The sequence below is a fragment of the Zalophus californianus genome, chromosome 3, assembly GCF_009762305.2.
Source record: "Zalophus californianus isolate mZalCal1 chromosome 3, mZalCal1.pri.v2, whole genome shotgun sequence".
NCBI lineage: Eukaryota > Metazoa > Chordata > Mammalia > Carnivora > Otariidae > Zalophus > Zalophus californianus.
The window spans coordinates 18,739,291-18,756,736 of NC_045597.1; the positions used below are offsets into that span (position 1 = coordinate 18,739,291).

The 17,446-nt window shown below is 40.2% G+C and overlaps 1 protein-coding gene across 1 annotated transcript; it reads right to left on the reverse strand.

Annotated features, from left to right (window-relative positions):
• Positions 1-7,607: 7,607 nt before the first annotated feature.
• LOC113920497 lies at positions 7,608-15,085 on the reverse strand. Its single transcript, XM_027590698.1, has 4 exons — positions 14,832-15,085; positions 13,977-14,624; positions 12,138-12,209; positions 7,608-8,255 (listed from the first exon to the last, which is right to left on the reverse strand). The coding sequence occupies exons 1-4, from the start codon at positions 15,083-15,085 to the stop codon at positions 8,186-8,188; spliced, it is 1,044 nt and encodes a 347-aa protein (XP_027446499.1). The 3' UTR covers positions 7,608-8,185.
• Positions 15,086-17,446: the final 2,361 nt, after the last annotated feature.

Genomic DNA, 17,446 nt, shown 5'->3' on the forward strand with positions numbered 1-17,446 from the left:
AAGGGAAGGAAGGCAAGGGGAAGGAGAGAGAAAAAAGGAAGGAGAGGAGAGACAAAGAAGGGAGGAAGAAGAAGAGGAGAAAAGAATGCATATTCCTGAAACAAAACCTCCTAAAGATCTAGGACGCTTAAAAGTCTGCTGTCAGGAAGTAAATTTTCTAAAACTCAGTTTTTCATCTTACCCTCTATGGTCGTCTCAGTGGTCAAATTCGCCAGGCAATTGCTTAACTCCCCTTGGGTTTACCTTTGCAAACAGTTACTGGGTCAACATAAAAAACTCAAACAGTTTCAAAAGTGGGACATTTTGAAAGCATTTTGTTTGCTAACACAAATATACCTTATGGTTAACTATTTAGTAGAAATTGATTTTCTCAAATTTGGCCCAATTATTTGATGAGTTTAAGACAAAACAGCGTCAGCAGCCCTAAATAAAACATGGGTAAAGTGTAAAAATTAAAAATTAATCTTTGATCTCAAAATTTTCTTCAGAGTTTTAGTAGCACATGCTGTCTTTATCATTGTATTTTTAAAAAAGTGTGCAAAGGTCAAGACTAAGGCATTCTCAGCTATTTAAAATAATGGCATTATATAACATGCTTATTTCTGCAATGTAACCTCACTAAATTATCAATCTATGACTTTAATCTTTTCTTGCTGTTTTTAAGGTTCATCAGTACTTATTTCAGATGTATCATCATCCAGAACTGGAAATGTGTATGGAACCTCTAATTTAAAGTCGAAGTACATGTCTGTGTGTGTGTATATATATATATATATATATATATATTACTTTCCCTTAATTTCTTTTCAATAAATCAAATGAATACAAAGTAATAACCTTATACAAAAATGAAAATTATTTTTGGATGGTATCCTTTTGGAGACAGACCTAAGATTAAAATATTACAGCAGGCTTTAAATATCAGCAGGGCTGGATGAGGCTTTAAAATGAATAAAAATGTGTTTTTGGTCTTTGGTATTTTAATATTCCATCACCATTTTAAGAGGGTAAAGCACTTCTCTAGTGGTGAGAGGTCTCAAATTCTGTGTAAGCAAGAAAACCAGAGGTTTATTCTCTGACAGTAATATCAATCATCACTGAATGGTTTCACTGGGTACTAAAATGCACATTCCATCTTTGGCTGCAGAAATTTGTAAAATACTAGATTCTTCATATTAAACAGGGAGCAATACCCCATGACCAAACCAGTAAAACACTCGATTACCGTATTTATGTCCACTAAATTAGATCTGCCCTTCTAATTACCCATGTAATAGAACGTGTGCCAAATGCACACACTGTTATCAGTCACTGCCCCTCTAAGCTCAGGCAGCACTTACTTTCTCAGTCTTTTATTTAGTATCAGTTACCTCTTGATTTTACTAATTCTAATTTACACATGAGATTTATCTCAGAATCACTGACAATCTTCTTGAAGACACATAGCCCTTAGGATAGGGTTATGAATATGTACTTTCACAAATACTTGTCAGTTCTTTAAACAGCTTACTTCCCAAGGACTACAGTGATCTGGTGGAGAACGGCAGTAGCCGAAAGTAAAAAATAAAGAGTGGTCCTGATGTCATGGACTCATTTCCCATTTCCTCAATGACAAAGCAGGAAAACTGTGAGTTACTTCTGCCTGAACTCTGCTCGGAACCCTGTCACATTATAACCCACTAGTAAAGCTTCCAGAAGCCACCAGCTAAAGATTGCACTCCATTAAGCCACCCTGTCAGCTTACACATCACATGTGGATGCGCACAGATAACTTTTCCTTTACATACAGTGCCCCTCCCCACTGCCATATGCCAACTGTCTTTTTCTACCCTTTACATCAAAGTATAATCTTCAGACTCTGGACAAAATTTGACATCAGATGAGGAATTTAAGGATGGTGTGGACATCTACTGCAGTGAATCAGAAAATACCCTAATTGTAAAATAATACTTGGAAGTAATCTTCGATTCTTTCAACAGATAATTACCGAATGCCTATTTTGCATTCATTTTGGGAAATACAAAATAGAATCTGCTTGTTTTCAAGGAGCACACGTGTAATAGATGTTATTGCTGGGCCAGAGCACTTAAGGGCCAGGACTTACCTTTGAACATGGCCAAACCACTACCTGCCTCATTACCAATGGCTACAAATAAAGTTTGCAGGTTATAAAACTTAAGTGTAACTGTTTGAGCCAAAACACAAACTACTTGAAAATATTTTCTGTGCTGAATTTCCATTAAAATCCTCTTGCTTTTGTTCCCTCTTTTGTGTTTTGCTTTGTGGGGTGTAATTTTTTTTTCCTAGTAATTTCAAAGTTTATTGTTTTATTCTGCTAGTAGATGCTTTGCAATGAAAATATCAAACTTTTTCTGTACTAACAAAGTATAAATTGCTTATTTACCTTAGCCTTGTCTCCAATGGCTGATTTCCCAGTTTTTGCTAATTTTGCTTTACATCCTGTATCTTCACTTCTTAAAGCAGTTCTTTAATATTTCCATGTTTTATTGGCTAACAAATACTGATTTCATGGCTTCCCCATTCTGGAGGTTCTTCTTTAAATAATGTTAGTAGACTGATACAGTTCAATTTTTTTCTAGAATTGGGTTTGTGAGAAACATACTATGAGCCCTTTTCATCCGACAAAATCTCTTCTACTCAGACAAGAATGACAATGCGGTAGTTATTGAATTTATGAATAATCATTTCCTCATTGAACCTCTTTAAAACTGACATTTAAATACCACGGAGGATGGGGCGCCTGGGTGGCCCAGTTGGTTAAGCGACTGCCTTCAGCTCAGGTCATGATCCCAGAGTCCTGGGATCAGTGGGGAGTCTGCCTCTGACCCTTCCCCCTCTCATGCTCTGTCAAAAATAAATAAAAATCTTAAAAAAAAAATAAATACCACAGAGGAGAATTCTTAAGACAGTCTGAGTTTTTTTTTTTCCCTCATAGAATTGTTAACAAGTATTTTCCTTAATCCATTAACTTTACTTAAGCTCGGTCTGAATAAAATCTTAAAATAGTTACACAGGCCTGGGACTATAACCATGTCCAAAAGTGACATAATTTCATGAGAAGGGGACACATAGTAGGCAAAATGACCCCCCAAAACATCCCTGCCCTAATCCCTGGAACCTGCCAAAACAGTTTTACATGGTAGAGTTAAGGCTGCTAATCCGCTAATTTTAGATTGTTTTGGAATAGCTGGGTGGGTTCAATGTCCCTAAGTCACCAGAGTCCTTAAAAGTTTAAGACGGAGGCCTCAAGAGGTCAGAGACTTGATGGCAGAGGTCAGAATAACGTGACATGCAGACTCAGCCCATAGCTGTGGATCGGAGATGGAGAGTCTGGGAACTGAGGAATGCAAAGCAGACGATGGCAATGTGAAGGAATGCACAGCAGGAAAGGCAATGGATCCTCCTAGAGCCTCCAGGACAGCCCTGCCAACACTTTAATTTTAACCTAGTGCGACCTGCACTGAGACCCCGTACTTACAGAACTCTTAAGAAAATTTGTGCTGTGATTTGAACTATCAAGTGATAGAGAGACCCAAGTAGGGTAATGAAGGCCTCTTCAGGTGACATATGAGACCTAGAAGCAGCTCAATTAGCCATGCCACATGCACGTGAAAGGCATCTTAGGCCTGGTAATGAACGTTTACCTCTTTGACATGTGCTCAAATTGTCAGCTCACCTGAAAAATCTCTGCCTTCCTTCTCCCACCCCTCCCTTCACTGAAACCGCGCTGTTTGGCAGCAGCCGGGACATATTCCTCCCCCTCAGTGTTGTGTCACCATCCTTTTTCCCTTACCCACCCACCACCCAGCTAGGGAGCCTGCGTGCTGTCACCGTCGCTGCTGATAAAGATGTCGCAAAAGGACCAGGCCTGAACATGATTTTATCCCTATTATTTCAAGTGGGTCTGACACTTAAACTTGTCCAAGCCAAGCAAAGCTTAAAACCGTTTTGAAGTTGAGGCAAATGAATTTTTTTTGCTGGACGTAAACCCGTACCCGCTTTGACAGCTTTTATCTCCCTGATCAAGGTGGAAAGCTAAAAACAAATTTGCCTAAGTTACTAACGGGGGGAGGTGGTACTTGAACCAGGAAGTTTCCCTCTTAAATACTTCTCTAGGACTGTTTAAGTAGTTCCTTAAATTTCTCAGCCAGTTATAGCCAGTACCACGTGGTGACTTCTAACAGTCTTCAAATTGGACTCTGCACATTCCTGGGACCCAGACTATATCAACTACACAAATGTGTAGTTTTGAGAAAATAAAAATTGTCATAGTAATTTCCATATATCGTTCTCTAAAACTAACCTGTGAAGGTACCGGGTTTTTCTTAACTTCTTTACTATGAACCTTTCCTTACACCACAAAGAATATTCCTGAGACGTATTGGTTTTACTGATTTGTCCCAGGGCGTCAAAGACAATTCCGAATTTCATCAAGGCCCAGTATACCAGTGTAAGCCGTCTTTGTATTCCTGATCCCTTGTGCTAGCAGTGAAACTTAAAAGTTAGAACACCATATGGTATTTTGGTATGCACTGTGACATTTTAAGAATGCTGAATTGCTTGATAACCAAAAAAAGTTGGGGGGGGGGTTTGATACTGAACAGAGAACAGAGATAAAAGAAGATATTACAAGATAGAGCCTTACTTCATTCAAGCAACAAAATCATGTTGAGAACCTGCCACTAAGCACAGCCTCTCATCAAGCTTACCTTCCTTGGTACCAGTGTGGAGAGTACACTCCTTTACCCTGGTAGTCTGAATGTCAGTTGCTCATTTTGTGAGTGCGGAGTCAAGTTTAACATTTACTTCCAACATCACCAGAACACTGCCATACAAATGGAACATAGAAGGGCAAGTTTTCTATTCTCCTGAAGCTTCAGACACATTCTTGCTGGATGATTACTAGATACTGTAAATTAGTTACATCTCCCACCACTCAAATTAGTTACATACTCACCAACACTCAAATCCCTTCTGCTATGTATTTGATAGATTATCACTAATGCACTTTACAATGATTACACCTTTCCTAAGTCCCATATGTACTATAAAAGACCAAGGTGTTTGGTTTTCTGTTAACTTCCACTGACCAAGTCTCAGTGAAGCAGTCATATTCACCTGTGGGCACTTCCACTCGTTCCTGCAAGACTTATTTAAGTACCTTGTATGTGCTGAGTGAGTACTGTTTCAGGTGTTGATTATGCATCAATGAACCACTTTCAAATCCCTACCTTCACATAACATCCAGGAAGGGAGTAGGGGCATATAATTTTAAAGAGAAGCTGCTAATTCAGGTTTGGGGAAGGGCCTCAGATCCTGCATTCTAACAAGATCCCAAGTGAAACTACTAGTCCTCTATTAGGAAAGGTGACCTAGAGAAGGAAAAGAGTATGTAGTTCAAACAACTAGTTTGATCTGGTACTTGGGCAGACCAGAAACAGGATTAAATCACATAGCTGAGTGGGTAGTTTTTCCAAGCTAAGGGAAGAGTAAGTGCAAAGTCCATGAAGAAAAAGCCTGAGTTGCTGAGTGGAGATGAGGGGAGGCAGAACGGTTTAAGGTCTTGTACAGAGGACTAATGAGTGAGCTGGGGGCTAATCACATTCCAGATTTTAAAATAAATGGTCTATACTATCATCATTAACAATACAGGCAAGGGCAGAATTGGCTTAGATATATTCAGAACATGACAGAAACTACATCCTATTTAAAATTAGAAACTTAAATATCAAAGAACATGAGATGGTGCAAATTGGACATTCTTTGGAAGGCTAGGAAACCATTTGTCCAGAATAACCTATAGACCAGTGTGACCACAAATTTCAAACTCCAAGGAGATCCATGTCCAGCACAAAGACAATTACACTGTTGGCCTATCATTGGAGCAGAAAGAGGTTACTATTTACTACATAAAGTTGGGAGAAAGGAAAAGCCTGTGAATTCAGAAGCAGATTTAAGGTTGGCAGCAGCTAAAGTTTATGCAAAGCAAAAGTCATAAAACTAAGTATAAACACAAAACGTGTATTCTCTATTCCTATTCAGCATTTCACCTCCACAAATTCTAAGGTACCACTTAGGCTGCATTTATAAGGCTCATCATTTTGGACAATTTAGATTAAGTATATTCTTAAAACACATAGTTCAAAATTGACCAATTCCTCAAAATGCTTATCTTCCTAGCATCCAGCTCTACTCACTTTCTGGATTCATTCTTATGCACCTGAATTAAAGTTCCAGGACTTTGTATTTTGAAAAGTATCTTTGGGTAATTATAATGCTCAACTGTGGTCAAGAACCTTACCTTGTAAATGTATAACCGCTTTAGATTCCCGCAGTGGTACTCCCTGAACGTTGCCTTTGCATTCTTGACTTTGTTGAGGAATTTAATTGGGACTTTTAAGGTACCTAGTGGTTCAAGCAGCATACACCTCTACCTGAATAATTTTCATCTAGTCTTGCCAACACTAAGTCCCAGCTTACCCTATCTGTTGGTATTCCCACATAGATTATACCTCAACCAAGTATAGAAGGAGGACTCCTTTAAAGTCTATCAGTGGAATTTAATCTTTCAATGTCTTTTAGTCTAACTGAAGTCAACATTACCTTATAGCAATTTCATTGTATATATACTTTTTATAAATAAGCATGTAAACAGATACATGCTCATTTTCCAGTAAGTGTACATATTCTTAAATTCAGGCATTCAATTAATAATGGAGACACTTCACTGAACATTTGGTTTGGCATCACTTGCTACCAACCTCAGGTTTGGTTTTTACCTCTATACCATAAATACTTTCTGCCCTATTAATGACTAAACCCGTATCTATACTGGCATTTAATTATTTTTCAAAGTACTCAAAAGTGCACAGGGCTGGGATTGTTGCCTTTAGAGTTGCTTTACTGGCCACAAAGTATCTTAAAAACCTTAATTTTCATCTTATTTTAAAAATACAGTACAAATCCATGAAAAATCATTCAACCCTATAACCAAATATTTAGATCTTTACTAAAAGCAGTTGTTTAGGACTTCACACTTTGGTTACCCCTTAGCTTAAACTTCAATGTATGAATAAGTTAAAGATCAAAATGAAGATGCTTCATACTTAAATTAGTAATATCTCAACTGGCTGGATTTTAAGTGCCTATGATCTGTTATTAAACACACACACACAAACTTATTCTTAGAGCCCTTATCACATTTTAAGTTAATATACCAAGAACCCAAATTTCCAAATCAAGTAAATTCAAATGTGATTTAAACATTTGTCAGATTCAAGATAAGAGGATAACTCTTTTCACAGACTAATTTTTGACATGGGTTTTAATCAAGAGCCCATTTACGTTTTAGATCCTTCCAAGTAAATACTCCTGATCTCACTTCATCTGTAAAATTAAGATACAAATGCTGATGCCATAGATACCTAAGATAATTCATGTAATAAATCACTTCAGTACCTGTCCCCACTTCCCAACTACCTCAAATTGATAAGCAAAGATATTTGGATCATTTATAGTAACAAAAAACACCAGAAAAACTGCCACAACTAAAAACAACCTTAAAATTTTTATTTTAATATGCTTATTCTGGACAATTTCTTAACAAACAGTCTTAAAATATATAATTTTATTTACATTAAATGCACCAAAACAACTCAAACAGCATGACTAAATTGCAAATACATATAAGTAGGCCTGTCTGAATGCTGTGCCTGTTTAATTTACTGGAAAAAGAAAACTAAGCCTTTTTTTAAAAAAAAAAAAACAATTTTCCTGTGGTCTTAAAATCATGGGATACATCCATCTTAGTTATCCTTTAAAACTCATGAGAACTATTACATCAGGAACTGAACTTATCAACAGAAAGCTACATTAATTCAGACTTTTAAATAAATAGTGTAAGCTAAACCACCTCTAAGGCAAAGAATAACCTGCCAAGACTCAAGTAGACATGATAATCTTATTTTTAGTTGGACACCAAATACTGGCCTTGTATACTTATGCTCTCCTTACCTTTACTACTTAGCTAAGAGGCTAATTTTCTAATGATAGACAACCTTGGTTGTCAATTACTAACAGAACAATATTTCATAAAATACATAATTAACTTGAACGTAACACTGAATCGTTCTCCAGGCAATTGCAGGTTGCATTTTGTCAGGAATCATTCTGTAGGGTTCTTCAAGCTACAGGGGAAAACCCAAGTGTGGCTTGTTCTGCTTAGACAGGTCTGCCTGTAAAATGAAGATCTCAAAGTTTTTAGTAAAATCACTACTTTGCAGTTTTGAAAAATAATTTGTAGAGCTATTAAGTGCTTTCCTTTTAAACACAGACTAAGAATCATACATGCAGAACATGCAAAAAAAATATAGACTTATTTCTTCCTGAAAATAGTCTTAAGGCTATCAAACCAGGAGCAACAGCACCCTAAAAGTCTTAAACACACTGAAGGTTGAAACACAAAAAAGGTTAGAGCTTTCTCCCCCAGGACAGTTAGAGAAGGAAGCAGGCAATGAGGAGCTACAATGAATGTGTTCAACTTATTTTTATATCAAAATGGCTAATTATATTTGCATGGCTTTGTGTTAGCGCTACTCGAAAACTAAATTGTCTTGTCTAAGAAAATCTTAACAGAATCAAGAATGTAAACTTTGCCACACATTTTAAAACCAGAAACAAATAAAATTCAATTCCTAGTGAACCCTTGACAACCTCAGCCCTACTGCCAACCCCATAAGAAAACATTCACATCTATTAACTTGTTTACTAGACGTGAAATCTAGTTAAGTCCAATTGAGTTCTGAACAAGTACTACACAAAGGTTCAAGCATCTAGGGAGAGAGAGTTAACTAACCATTTAGGATTTTATTAAAATCTGACAGCTTAGCATATAAAGAAATCCTGTGGAAAAGCTTCCTATCACTGTTCTACTTCAAACAGTAGTGCTAGTATATTTCCTCCCTCAAAAGCTTTAAAATGAAATTATATGGTTTGATAGATGTAAACACCTTTTTTCACTAATCACCATCACACCCCATTTCTGCAGACTACGACCAGCCATGCTAATATTATGGGACTTTGAGAACATTTAGTTCAAAGCAGTATTTGTCATTAAATAATCAAAACAAAACCATTTTAAGATTTTCTTCAATTCAAAAGGCTTAGGAACTCAAAACTAAAAGACAATTACATTTCCATAGTATAAATCATTGCATAATTCTTAGTATTTTCTGTCTGAAAAATTACCTTTTAATAATCAACTACAGAACTAAGAAACTCTTACCTTTCTATCCAGGGATCCATGATTAAACTTTCCATGTTAGACTTTACGTAATTGATTTTAAAAAGGTAAAATGTCTTCTAAATTTACCAATTGGTATAATGAACTATGGAAAACTTACTCCATATTATTAAGATAACAGCCTTCCTACAAAATTCAGCTTGGATCCAATTTTAACAATGGACCCTATAAAACCTGATGAGAATCTCAAGTTAACCCACATTTTTCTATACAGGTGAGACACAGACTAGACACAAGACACATGAAAGCAGAAATATTGGATAAAATATTGTGTAACTGCCATTGCTTAGGTTCCACTCCAGTGACAAAGTCACGGAAGCCTAGACCAACTATCATTGTTGCAAAAGTCTGGTTTATGAAGGGAGAAGGAATGTTAATAGTAGTACAGACTTAAAAACTAATTTCAGACTCCCACCCAACTACACTCTTGGCATTAGAGACGTGTACACATACATATACTTGTCACTCCATTTAGCACCAGTGTGTCTTATTTTCTTTTTAACTCCTGTATTTTAAGTTCTAGAAAGCTAAGGACAGTTTAAGGATCACAGAAGAGTTTATACAGCATACATTACTAAGCAAACTAGTACACAACCAGTAAACAGTTTTACACATTAAGAACACTAGTACCGATAAAACAGTATTTGTTTACTAGAAACAAAAGACAACCTCCCCTCCCAAATGTAAGTTAACATGCTTAAAAACCACCAACCGAACCCCACAACTTTCTTTATACATTGCAATAAACAGCATACTTTCACCAAATTTAAATGTACAACACAATTTATTAACTTTAAGACATTGTGAATAGCAGCTCCAAAAGAGCAAAAATATCTTAACTTTACAAATTATCATAGTATTAAAATAAGTTTTCTTTACAATTATAACACTTAATAAGTAAACAAACATAATTAGACGAAAAATATAGTAAAAACTTATAATCAAATCTGACATGCAACTTCAGAGGTGGAATATTTTAACACAAAATTATGACAAAACTTCATTTTAAAGAAAAAGTTGTATATATGAACTTCACACTGACAAAAAAATTAAAATTACAAAGCTTTTTTAATACTTTATATTTCTGGAACATTTTAAAGTGGAAGTCGAATCTTCAGTAATATTTAATTTTCAAAATCTTCTGGTCACAATCCCCACCAAACTCAACAGGCCGGGACAAGTGCAATACCATACAGAAACACAGCATTGCAACCGATCCCAACCTGTGTAGAAAGGGGTTTGATTTTCCCTTACTTTTCTACAGACTTTTCACTACCACAGTCAGTTTTGCATGGATTTGCACAGCAGAATATCACACAGCTGGATGCAAACCTGCAAAACTAACCATAGAACAGTGTTCAGTAACTGGATAGTTTGACTGGGCGACAGGCCGGAGCTGGAGTTCTACAGCTCGCAGTACTTTAAGTGCTCATAATGCAGTAGATAACTAAACACTACCTGCACTATAAGCACTTTAGTGCTACAGAAGCTGTCACATCACATACACCAGGCAGATTCTACATCGACACAATAAAAGTACACAAAATTAGTAAAAAAAAAAAAAAAAAATCACTTGAAGGAAATAGCAGGCCACCATCAGTTTTGCATAGATTTGCACAACTACATTCTTCTTGTAGTGCAACTATGCAAAACTAACAGAGGACTGCAAACAAAAAGTATTAAAACACCTATATACTTGCTTGGCTTGGATTATTGGATGAAAACATAACTTCTTATGCCAGAAGGAGCACTTAGGGCAGTAGATGCTAATCTACTTCACTATCTGCACTAGATGCACCTTAGAACAAAAAGCACTCAACACCAGCAGGCCCTGCACTTTCAAGCCCACCTTGGCTTCCCGAGGCAGCTGTCACCATAATGCTACAAGTGCCTTCACTGCAGTAGATGCACATATCACTACCTGCACTGTAAGCACTTTGACATTATTCTGACTGGTCACAATCTTCAGTCTTACAAGGTGATGGTCTCTTTATTCCTGCTAAATTTGAAATAAATAATTAGAAATAACATCTCCAACTCTTAAGAGCTATAAAACATACAGAATTCAGCATAGTCCCTAATGGGGAAGAGAAAATGAATTTAATTATCTCAAACCTGTAAGTTTCATTCACAAGCACACTTAGACCTTAAAAGTATTAGAAAAATCTTTTTCACAAGACAATCTTAACCATCAATCTAATACTGTCAGAGAAACTGATGGCTCTTCTTTTACCTGGAGGTTCCCAGACATACTAAAAAAAAAAAATTTTTTTTCAATCAATCAAGATTAGACTGCATATGAATGAGAATTAATAGATGAACAGGGCAATTTGATTCATGTACCTTTTAGAGGAATTCTTCACATCCACGTGGCAAAACATTTTTCTTTTCTTCTGGCTTCCAATTAGCAAATACTTAGCAAATTGATTAACACAATTACTGTTCAGACTACATTTCAAGTGTATTAGCTGGTTATAGAACTTAAACATCCTGTTTAAATTTCTTTGAATCTTGAAAACCGACTCCAGAACAGATCTATCACTCAACTTAAAGCAGTTTTAAAATTACATTTTGTAAACCGTGCATCAATCTCCAAAAACTTATATGGTATTTACATTGTACTCTTACTAACTTAAAAATTAGTTGACCCACACTGAGTTAACTTTGTAGAAAAGGTAAATGGACAAAGTACAAGATACCTATTTCACTCTTTGAAAACCCAATCCCATCTATTTACTGAAATAAAAGATTAAAGTAAAAAAAAAATTGTTTTAAAGAAAAGTTAACAACAACAAAAAAATTAGAATACACTTACCCACTAGGGAAAACTTTCTTCTCAGCAAGTATCCTTAGAAAAGCTTTTGGTGCAGTTAGGTCCACGTGCTGACTGGGATGGGGGGTGGGGAAACAGGGAAAAAAGACAAACATATTTGCTGAAAATTATCACCCTCCAAACCTACATTTAAATTTAAACTTTCTTTTCTAACACCCTTATATCAGTTACATCCATTTGCTAAACCAAGGATAACGTAGCCAAGCAACACTGGCAACGTTTAAAAGACCAACAATGTATATGGGTAAAATCGCGTTAAGAGAATAAAGTTGAAAACCCCACAGGTATTAGATTCACGTCTTATTTAAAAAGATCCTGAAATACTCCAGTATAATCCCCAACAGTCATTAACTGTACTGTACAGCTCCGAGGAGAGGGAAAAGCAGCAGCAAAGGGACTATTCTTTACCACCCCTCCCCCAATCAAGACCTCGTGGCTGCAAGCCGGGATAAAGAGTTGTTTCCCCAACTGATGTGGTCGGGATGGCATGTTGATAATTTTTTCTTTTGGTGGTACAAGAACGAGCCTGCCTTCTCCAGTTTCCATCCCCTTTGCTCCGGCTTAGGAGTAGAAAAGGGACCAAAAACACTCGAGACTGCAAAGTGCCCGCCTCGCTCATGGAGCCCGGGCCGGCAGCACATGTCGCACAAGGGGGTGCGCGGCCCTGCGGTTCCCCGAGCGGCCGCCAGGGGGCGGTGGGTCAGAGTCGGGCCCTGCCGGACGCGGCAACCCCCCCCTTCGTTTCCCGGCGGCAGCCGCGCGGCGACCGGCGGCGCCGAGGCCCGAGCACGGCGGGGACGCGGGCGCGCCGCCCCTCCTTTGTGTCCCCCCGGCCCCCCCCCCCCAACCCGGCCCAGAGGGGCGGGGGCTCCGCGACTGCGGTGCCCGTCGCACGCGGCCCGAGGCCTAAGCCGGGAACAATCGGCGGCGGCGCGCAGTCGCCGCCATGTCCCCCGCCCTCACCCCCGCGCAGCCCGCCCCGCAGGAACATGGCGGCGCAGCCGCCGCTCCCGCCGAGCCGGGCCGGCCCTCCCGCGCCGCGCTCCCTGCCAGCGGGCGGGCGAAAGCGGCTCCACGCCGCCACCGAGGCCAGCCCGGGCCTGCTCCGCGGGCCACGGCCCGGGAAGTTGCGAGCCCCACCCGGGGACTGCCCACGCGGGTTAACAAAGCCCACGCGGAGTGGGGGTGGCGTCCAGGCCGCGCCGCGCCGAGCTCCCGCGCCCTCCGCCCACCCTCACGCGCACAAAGTTTGGGGGCCCGCGGGCTCCCGCCCACGCCACGCCGCCCGCCAGCGCGCAGGTACCTCGTGGGCGCGCCCCCTCCCGGCCCGCGGCCTGCCCCATGTGCCGCTGCCGCCGCCGCTTTGTTCTGGAGGCGCTTTAACTCTCGCCCCCGGGAGAAACTTTCCCTTCCCGAGGACCCCGCGCCCCGCGTGCACCCCGAGGCCTGGAGGGGGCGCGGGCCTCGCGCGTCCCCTCCCTGAGGGGCCATTGTGTGCGCCGCGCGCCCACCGCCCGCCAGGGCCGGCCCAGGCAGGGTCCGCGCGGGTCCCGGGCGCGGCCGCCGCGCGCACGCCGCCCCCTCCCACCCTCCCTTCCCCGGCCCTGCCCTGCCCCTCCGCCAGCCCGCGAGCGAGGGGGCAGCGAGTCGCGGCTGCCACACGCCGGGGCGGCCAACGGCCCGAGACCCGCCCCGGCCCCCGGCCACGCCGCCGCCGCCACGCTGCCCCGGGCCATTCCGCCCCACCCGCCCGCCCTCCCTCCGGACTGGGGCCGCACACAACAGGTTTCACTCACTCGGCGGAGGGGCGGGCAGACTCACCAGGAGGAGTAGCCGCCACCATCTTCGCCTCGCCCGCCGCGGGCTCTCGCTCCCGCCTCCCCACCCGCCTCCGCTTTACTACGACCGGAGGCCCCAGGCCGGGGGTGCGGCCGGCCGGCCGGCCCGCCCCGCGAAGGGGCTTCGCGAGGAGCGCGAGCCGTGGCTACGCGGCGGGGGTCGTCCCCACCCCCTCGGCCTCGCCCGAGGGCGCGAAGTGGCGCGAAGGCGCAGGTCGGGCGGCGACGGCAGCACCTCGAAGGGCCATGTGGGTGAATGAAGGGCGGCGGCTCCCGCCTCAACGTAAATACGGACAAGCCCCACTCCCTCATTAGCATAAAAAACAAAGTACTTCCGACCTCCCCGCCCGCCCGCCAATCACCGCAGGCCCCGCCCACGGCGGCTCGGGCTAGGCGGCTGGGAGAGCGGGAGCTGGGAGCCGCTCGCAGCGCAGCGCTGCCTTTCCCCGGCCGCGCTTCCCCGCCGCCCGCCCACCGCCGCCCGCCTCGCGGAGCGCCTCGCCCGGACACCTCGCGCCACGCCTCCGGCACGCCCTCCGTTAACAAGCTCTGCGCGCGTGCAGACCCCCGCGCGCCGCACACCCTCCTGGAAGCGCACCCTTCCTGCGGCTTCCTGAGAGCTCTGCCCTCGCTGGGACTCGACGTTTACGCGATGTGATTACTGTTTATTACTTTACTTGCCCACGATGGGTCTCGGTGATAATTAGGGGCCTGCTTCATGCCAACATGAACCAAAGATAAATAAAACCCAGTGACTTATTCTCACATTGAAACCGGATTACTCACTGCACACAGATCGTTTCAGAACAGAGATAGATGCTTTACACCCGAGACTTACATCGTTGAAATGTGTTTCCTTAACCCGGCCGTGTGTGAACCAAACGCATGCCCGAGCAGAGGTTTCGCAGCTGCAGTACCTGATACTCCTCTCATACCCCGCTGCACTTCGTAAGAACACTTGGCTCTCCTGTACAAATAGTAGAGCTCGAAAAGAACCTCATAAACAACCACAAAGCTGAGCAAAGGAGCCCACTCAGGAGCACCTCCTTCTACATATTGTGGTTTAGGAAATTCCAGAATTCTCGGAAACATAATTGTCAAAAGAAGTGAGGGTTCATAACGCTTACTACAAGTACAGTAATTTTAAATTGGTTTTAAATAATCCAGTAAGTATTTAGTGGAAAGCACATACCACTGTTTCGTGATTTTACAAGTCAACTGTAAAAACCATATTACCAGAAGATGTCTATAATGTCCAAATGTTAAAACTTTCGGCATTCAACTCTTGATGATATTGCTAATATTTACTATCTTTGACTCATTTTGTCATGCTTTGCTTAAATTCAATCGTCAAACTAGAGATATAAAAAGTAAAGGATTAACTCTTCTTTTTGCTATTCTTTTATAAGAAGGACCTATTTTCTAGATATTTTTGCTTTACAAATCAAAATAGATGGCCAAATCTGAAATTTTACAATATTTACAATATTAGTCCTTTTATAGTAGTCATTTATGAGACTTTCAAAGGGGAAAATTGATTACTAATTTTCTTTAAAGTCTGTATTTAACATTACTTTTGACCAGCATTGACTGATATGTCAATTCCTTTTTCTTTAAAACTTCATCTTCTGCTTTAAATTAGAATGGCTGGGAGGAGAGGTGCTGTTGAGTGTTCATTACACTCTGAATCATGGGAAATCCCACCTATACACAGGTTTCTTAGCAGGAGAGAGTTATTTATCTCATAGTTTCTTTCCAGTTAAAGTCAACACTGCAATCCTGCTATTTTTAAAAAGCTGTTTTTAGACATCTAACAATATTTCTGTGGAAGGCTAACAGACAACTATTTTCTGTGATTATAGTTTGAGAGATTTAATTCTTAAGGTATACATTTTTACGGTAATCAGAATTTTGGAAGATGTAAATTCATTTAAACCAACTTCTTGGAAATCCCAGAAAGTTTCACAATTAGTAGATTGCATTTTATTTTTAAGGGGTTCACTCACACTTCCTTTCAAAATTAAGAAAGAAATTATGAATATAATTAGAATAATTGAAAACTTTTCAATACCAATGAATTTAAAGATTACCCAACTTAGTATTTTCTTTTTTTTAAGTCACTACTAACTAACTAGAAACTCATCCTTCTCAATTTCAGGGGCCACACCTAGGGCCACAGCTTGGTATACTCTATCACCAAAGTAAAAATTTTGTGGTTATGATTTTGAAGATCAGAAAAAATTTCTGAACCACTAACAAATGCCTTCAGCAACCAAGGAATGTAAAAACAAAGCTATCTGAAATGCCAAAGTAGGCACACAGCCTTCTCAAGTTAGCTAAAACACACTGTACAGTTTTACACAGTCCAGAACTTTTTAGATGAAGTGAAAAGCTCAATTCAACATGAGAACATTTGCATTAACTGTTTACATTATATATAACAAGTAGTAGAGAAATATTTGTATTTTTCACCCAGATGCTTCAGTCTTATAGACACAGATGATATGATTTGAGAACATGTAAAAAGTTCTGATCTTATTAATAACATTCAGAATTTTATTCCCTATCTTTTACTATGTCAGTATCAATTGACTTAGTCGTATTAAATTTTCAAAAAATAAGTTCAGTTTAAATATTCTTGTTTTGTAGCATAATTACAGGATTTTAAGAAACTAATGAATCAATAATCTCATTCACATTAGAGATGTGAAAATTTAAGAATGATGCAGAAATCTAAGACAAATACAACTATCTGTTATTTTAAATCTGTATCTCTGTATAATTTGAATATTAATTTGGAGATAGTCTATAAGTGGGCTCTTGCAATTAAGTATATTTCATATTTTGGCAATTTGGCATTTTAAATATAGATTCCTATAGTAATTTATTATTTCCTTACAGTATTTCAATTTTAAGGGAAAAGGAGATATATTTAAACATCACACTGACCTTGGAAAATTATTAGGTTATAAATCAAGAACATTTTGAACTCTTACAATGCAGCAAACAGTGATCAATGACACAAATTCAATGACGACATTTGGGATGTTTTACAATATATATTTGTAAATGTCTGAAAATGCATCGTCTAGTCTTATCATACTATGTTTTATATTTAGGACTTTAAAGGCATTCAATCCAAGTTAACAATCATCTATTAAGTACCTGCTATTCTCTGGTACTGCTCAAGGTTTTAATAAGGAATAAGACAGAGCTCTTGCTTATGAAAAGTTCAAGAATTATAGCATATTACTGATTATCATGAATATTTCAAAAATAAGCAAAGGATTCAGGTCTTCAGGCTTTTATTTGTTCCTTCCAATGTCTAATAAAATAATCCCACTGATGTCAGGGTATTTTATTTTCTTAGTTAAGAATTTAGAACATCTGCACTTCATATATGTTTTGTTTGTTTTTTTTTAAGATTTTATTTATTTATTTGAGAGAGAGAGA

Coding starts and splice junctions, on each gene's coding strand:
- LOC113920497 (XM_027590698.1), bottom strand. CDS start 15,085: ATGTTTCCGAGAATTCTGGAATTTCCTAAACCACAATATGTAGAAGGA. Junction 14,625..14,831: donor AGGAAACACATTTCAACGAT/GTAAGTCTCGGG, acceptor GTCGAGTCCCAG/CGAGGGCAGAGCTCTCAGGA. Junction 8,256..12,137: donor AAGAAAGTTTTCCCTAGTGG/GTAAGTGTATTC, acceptor TTCATTTTACAG/GCAGACCTGTCTAAGCAGAA.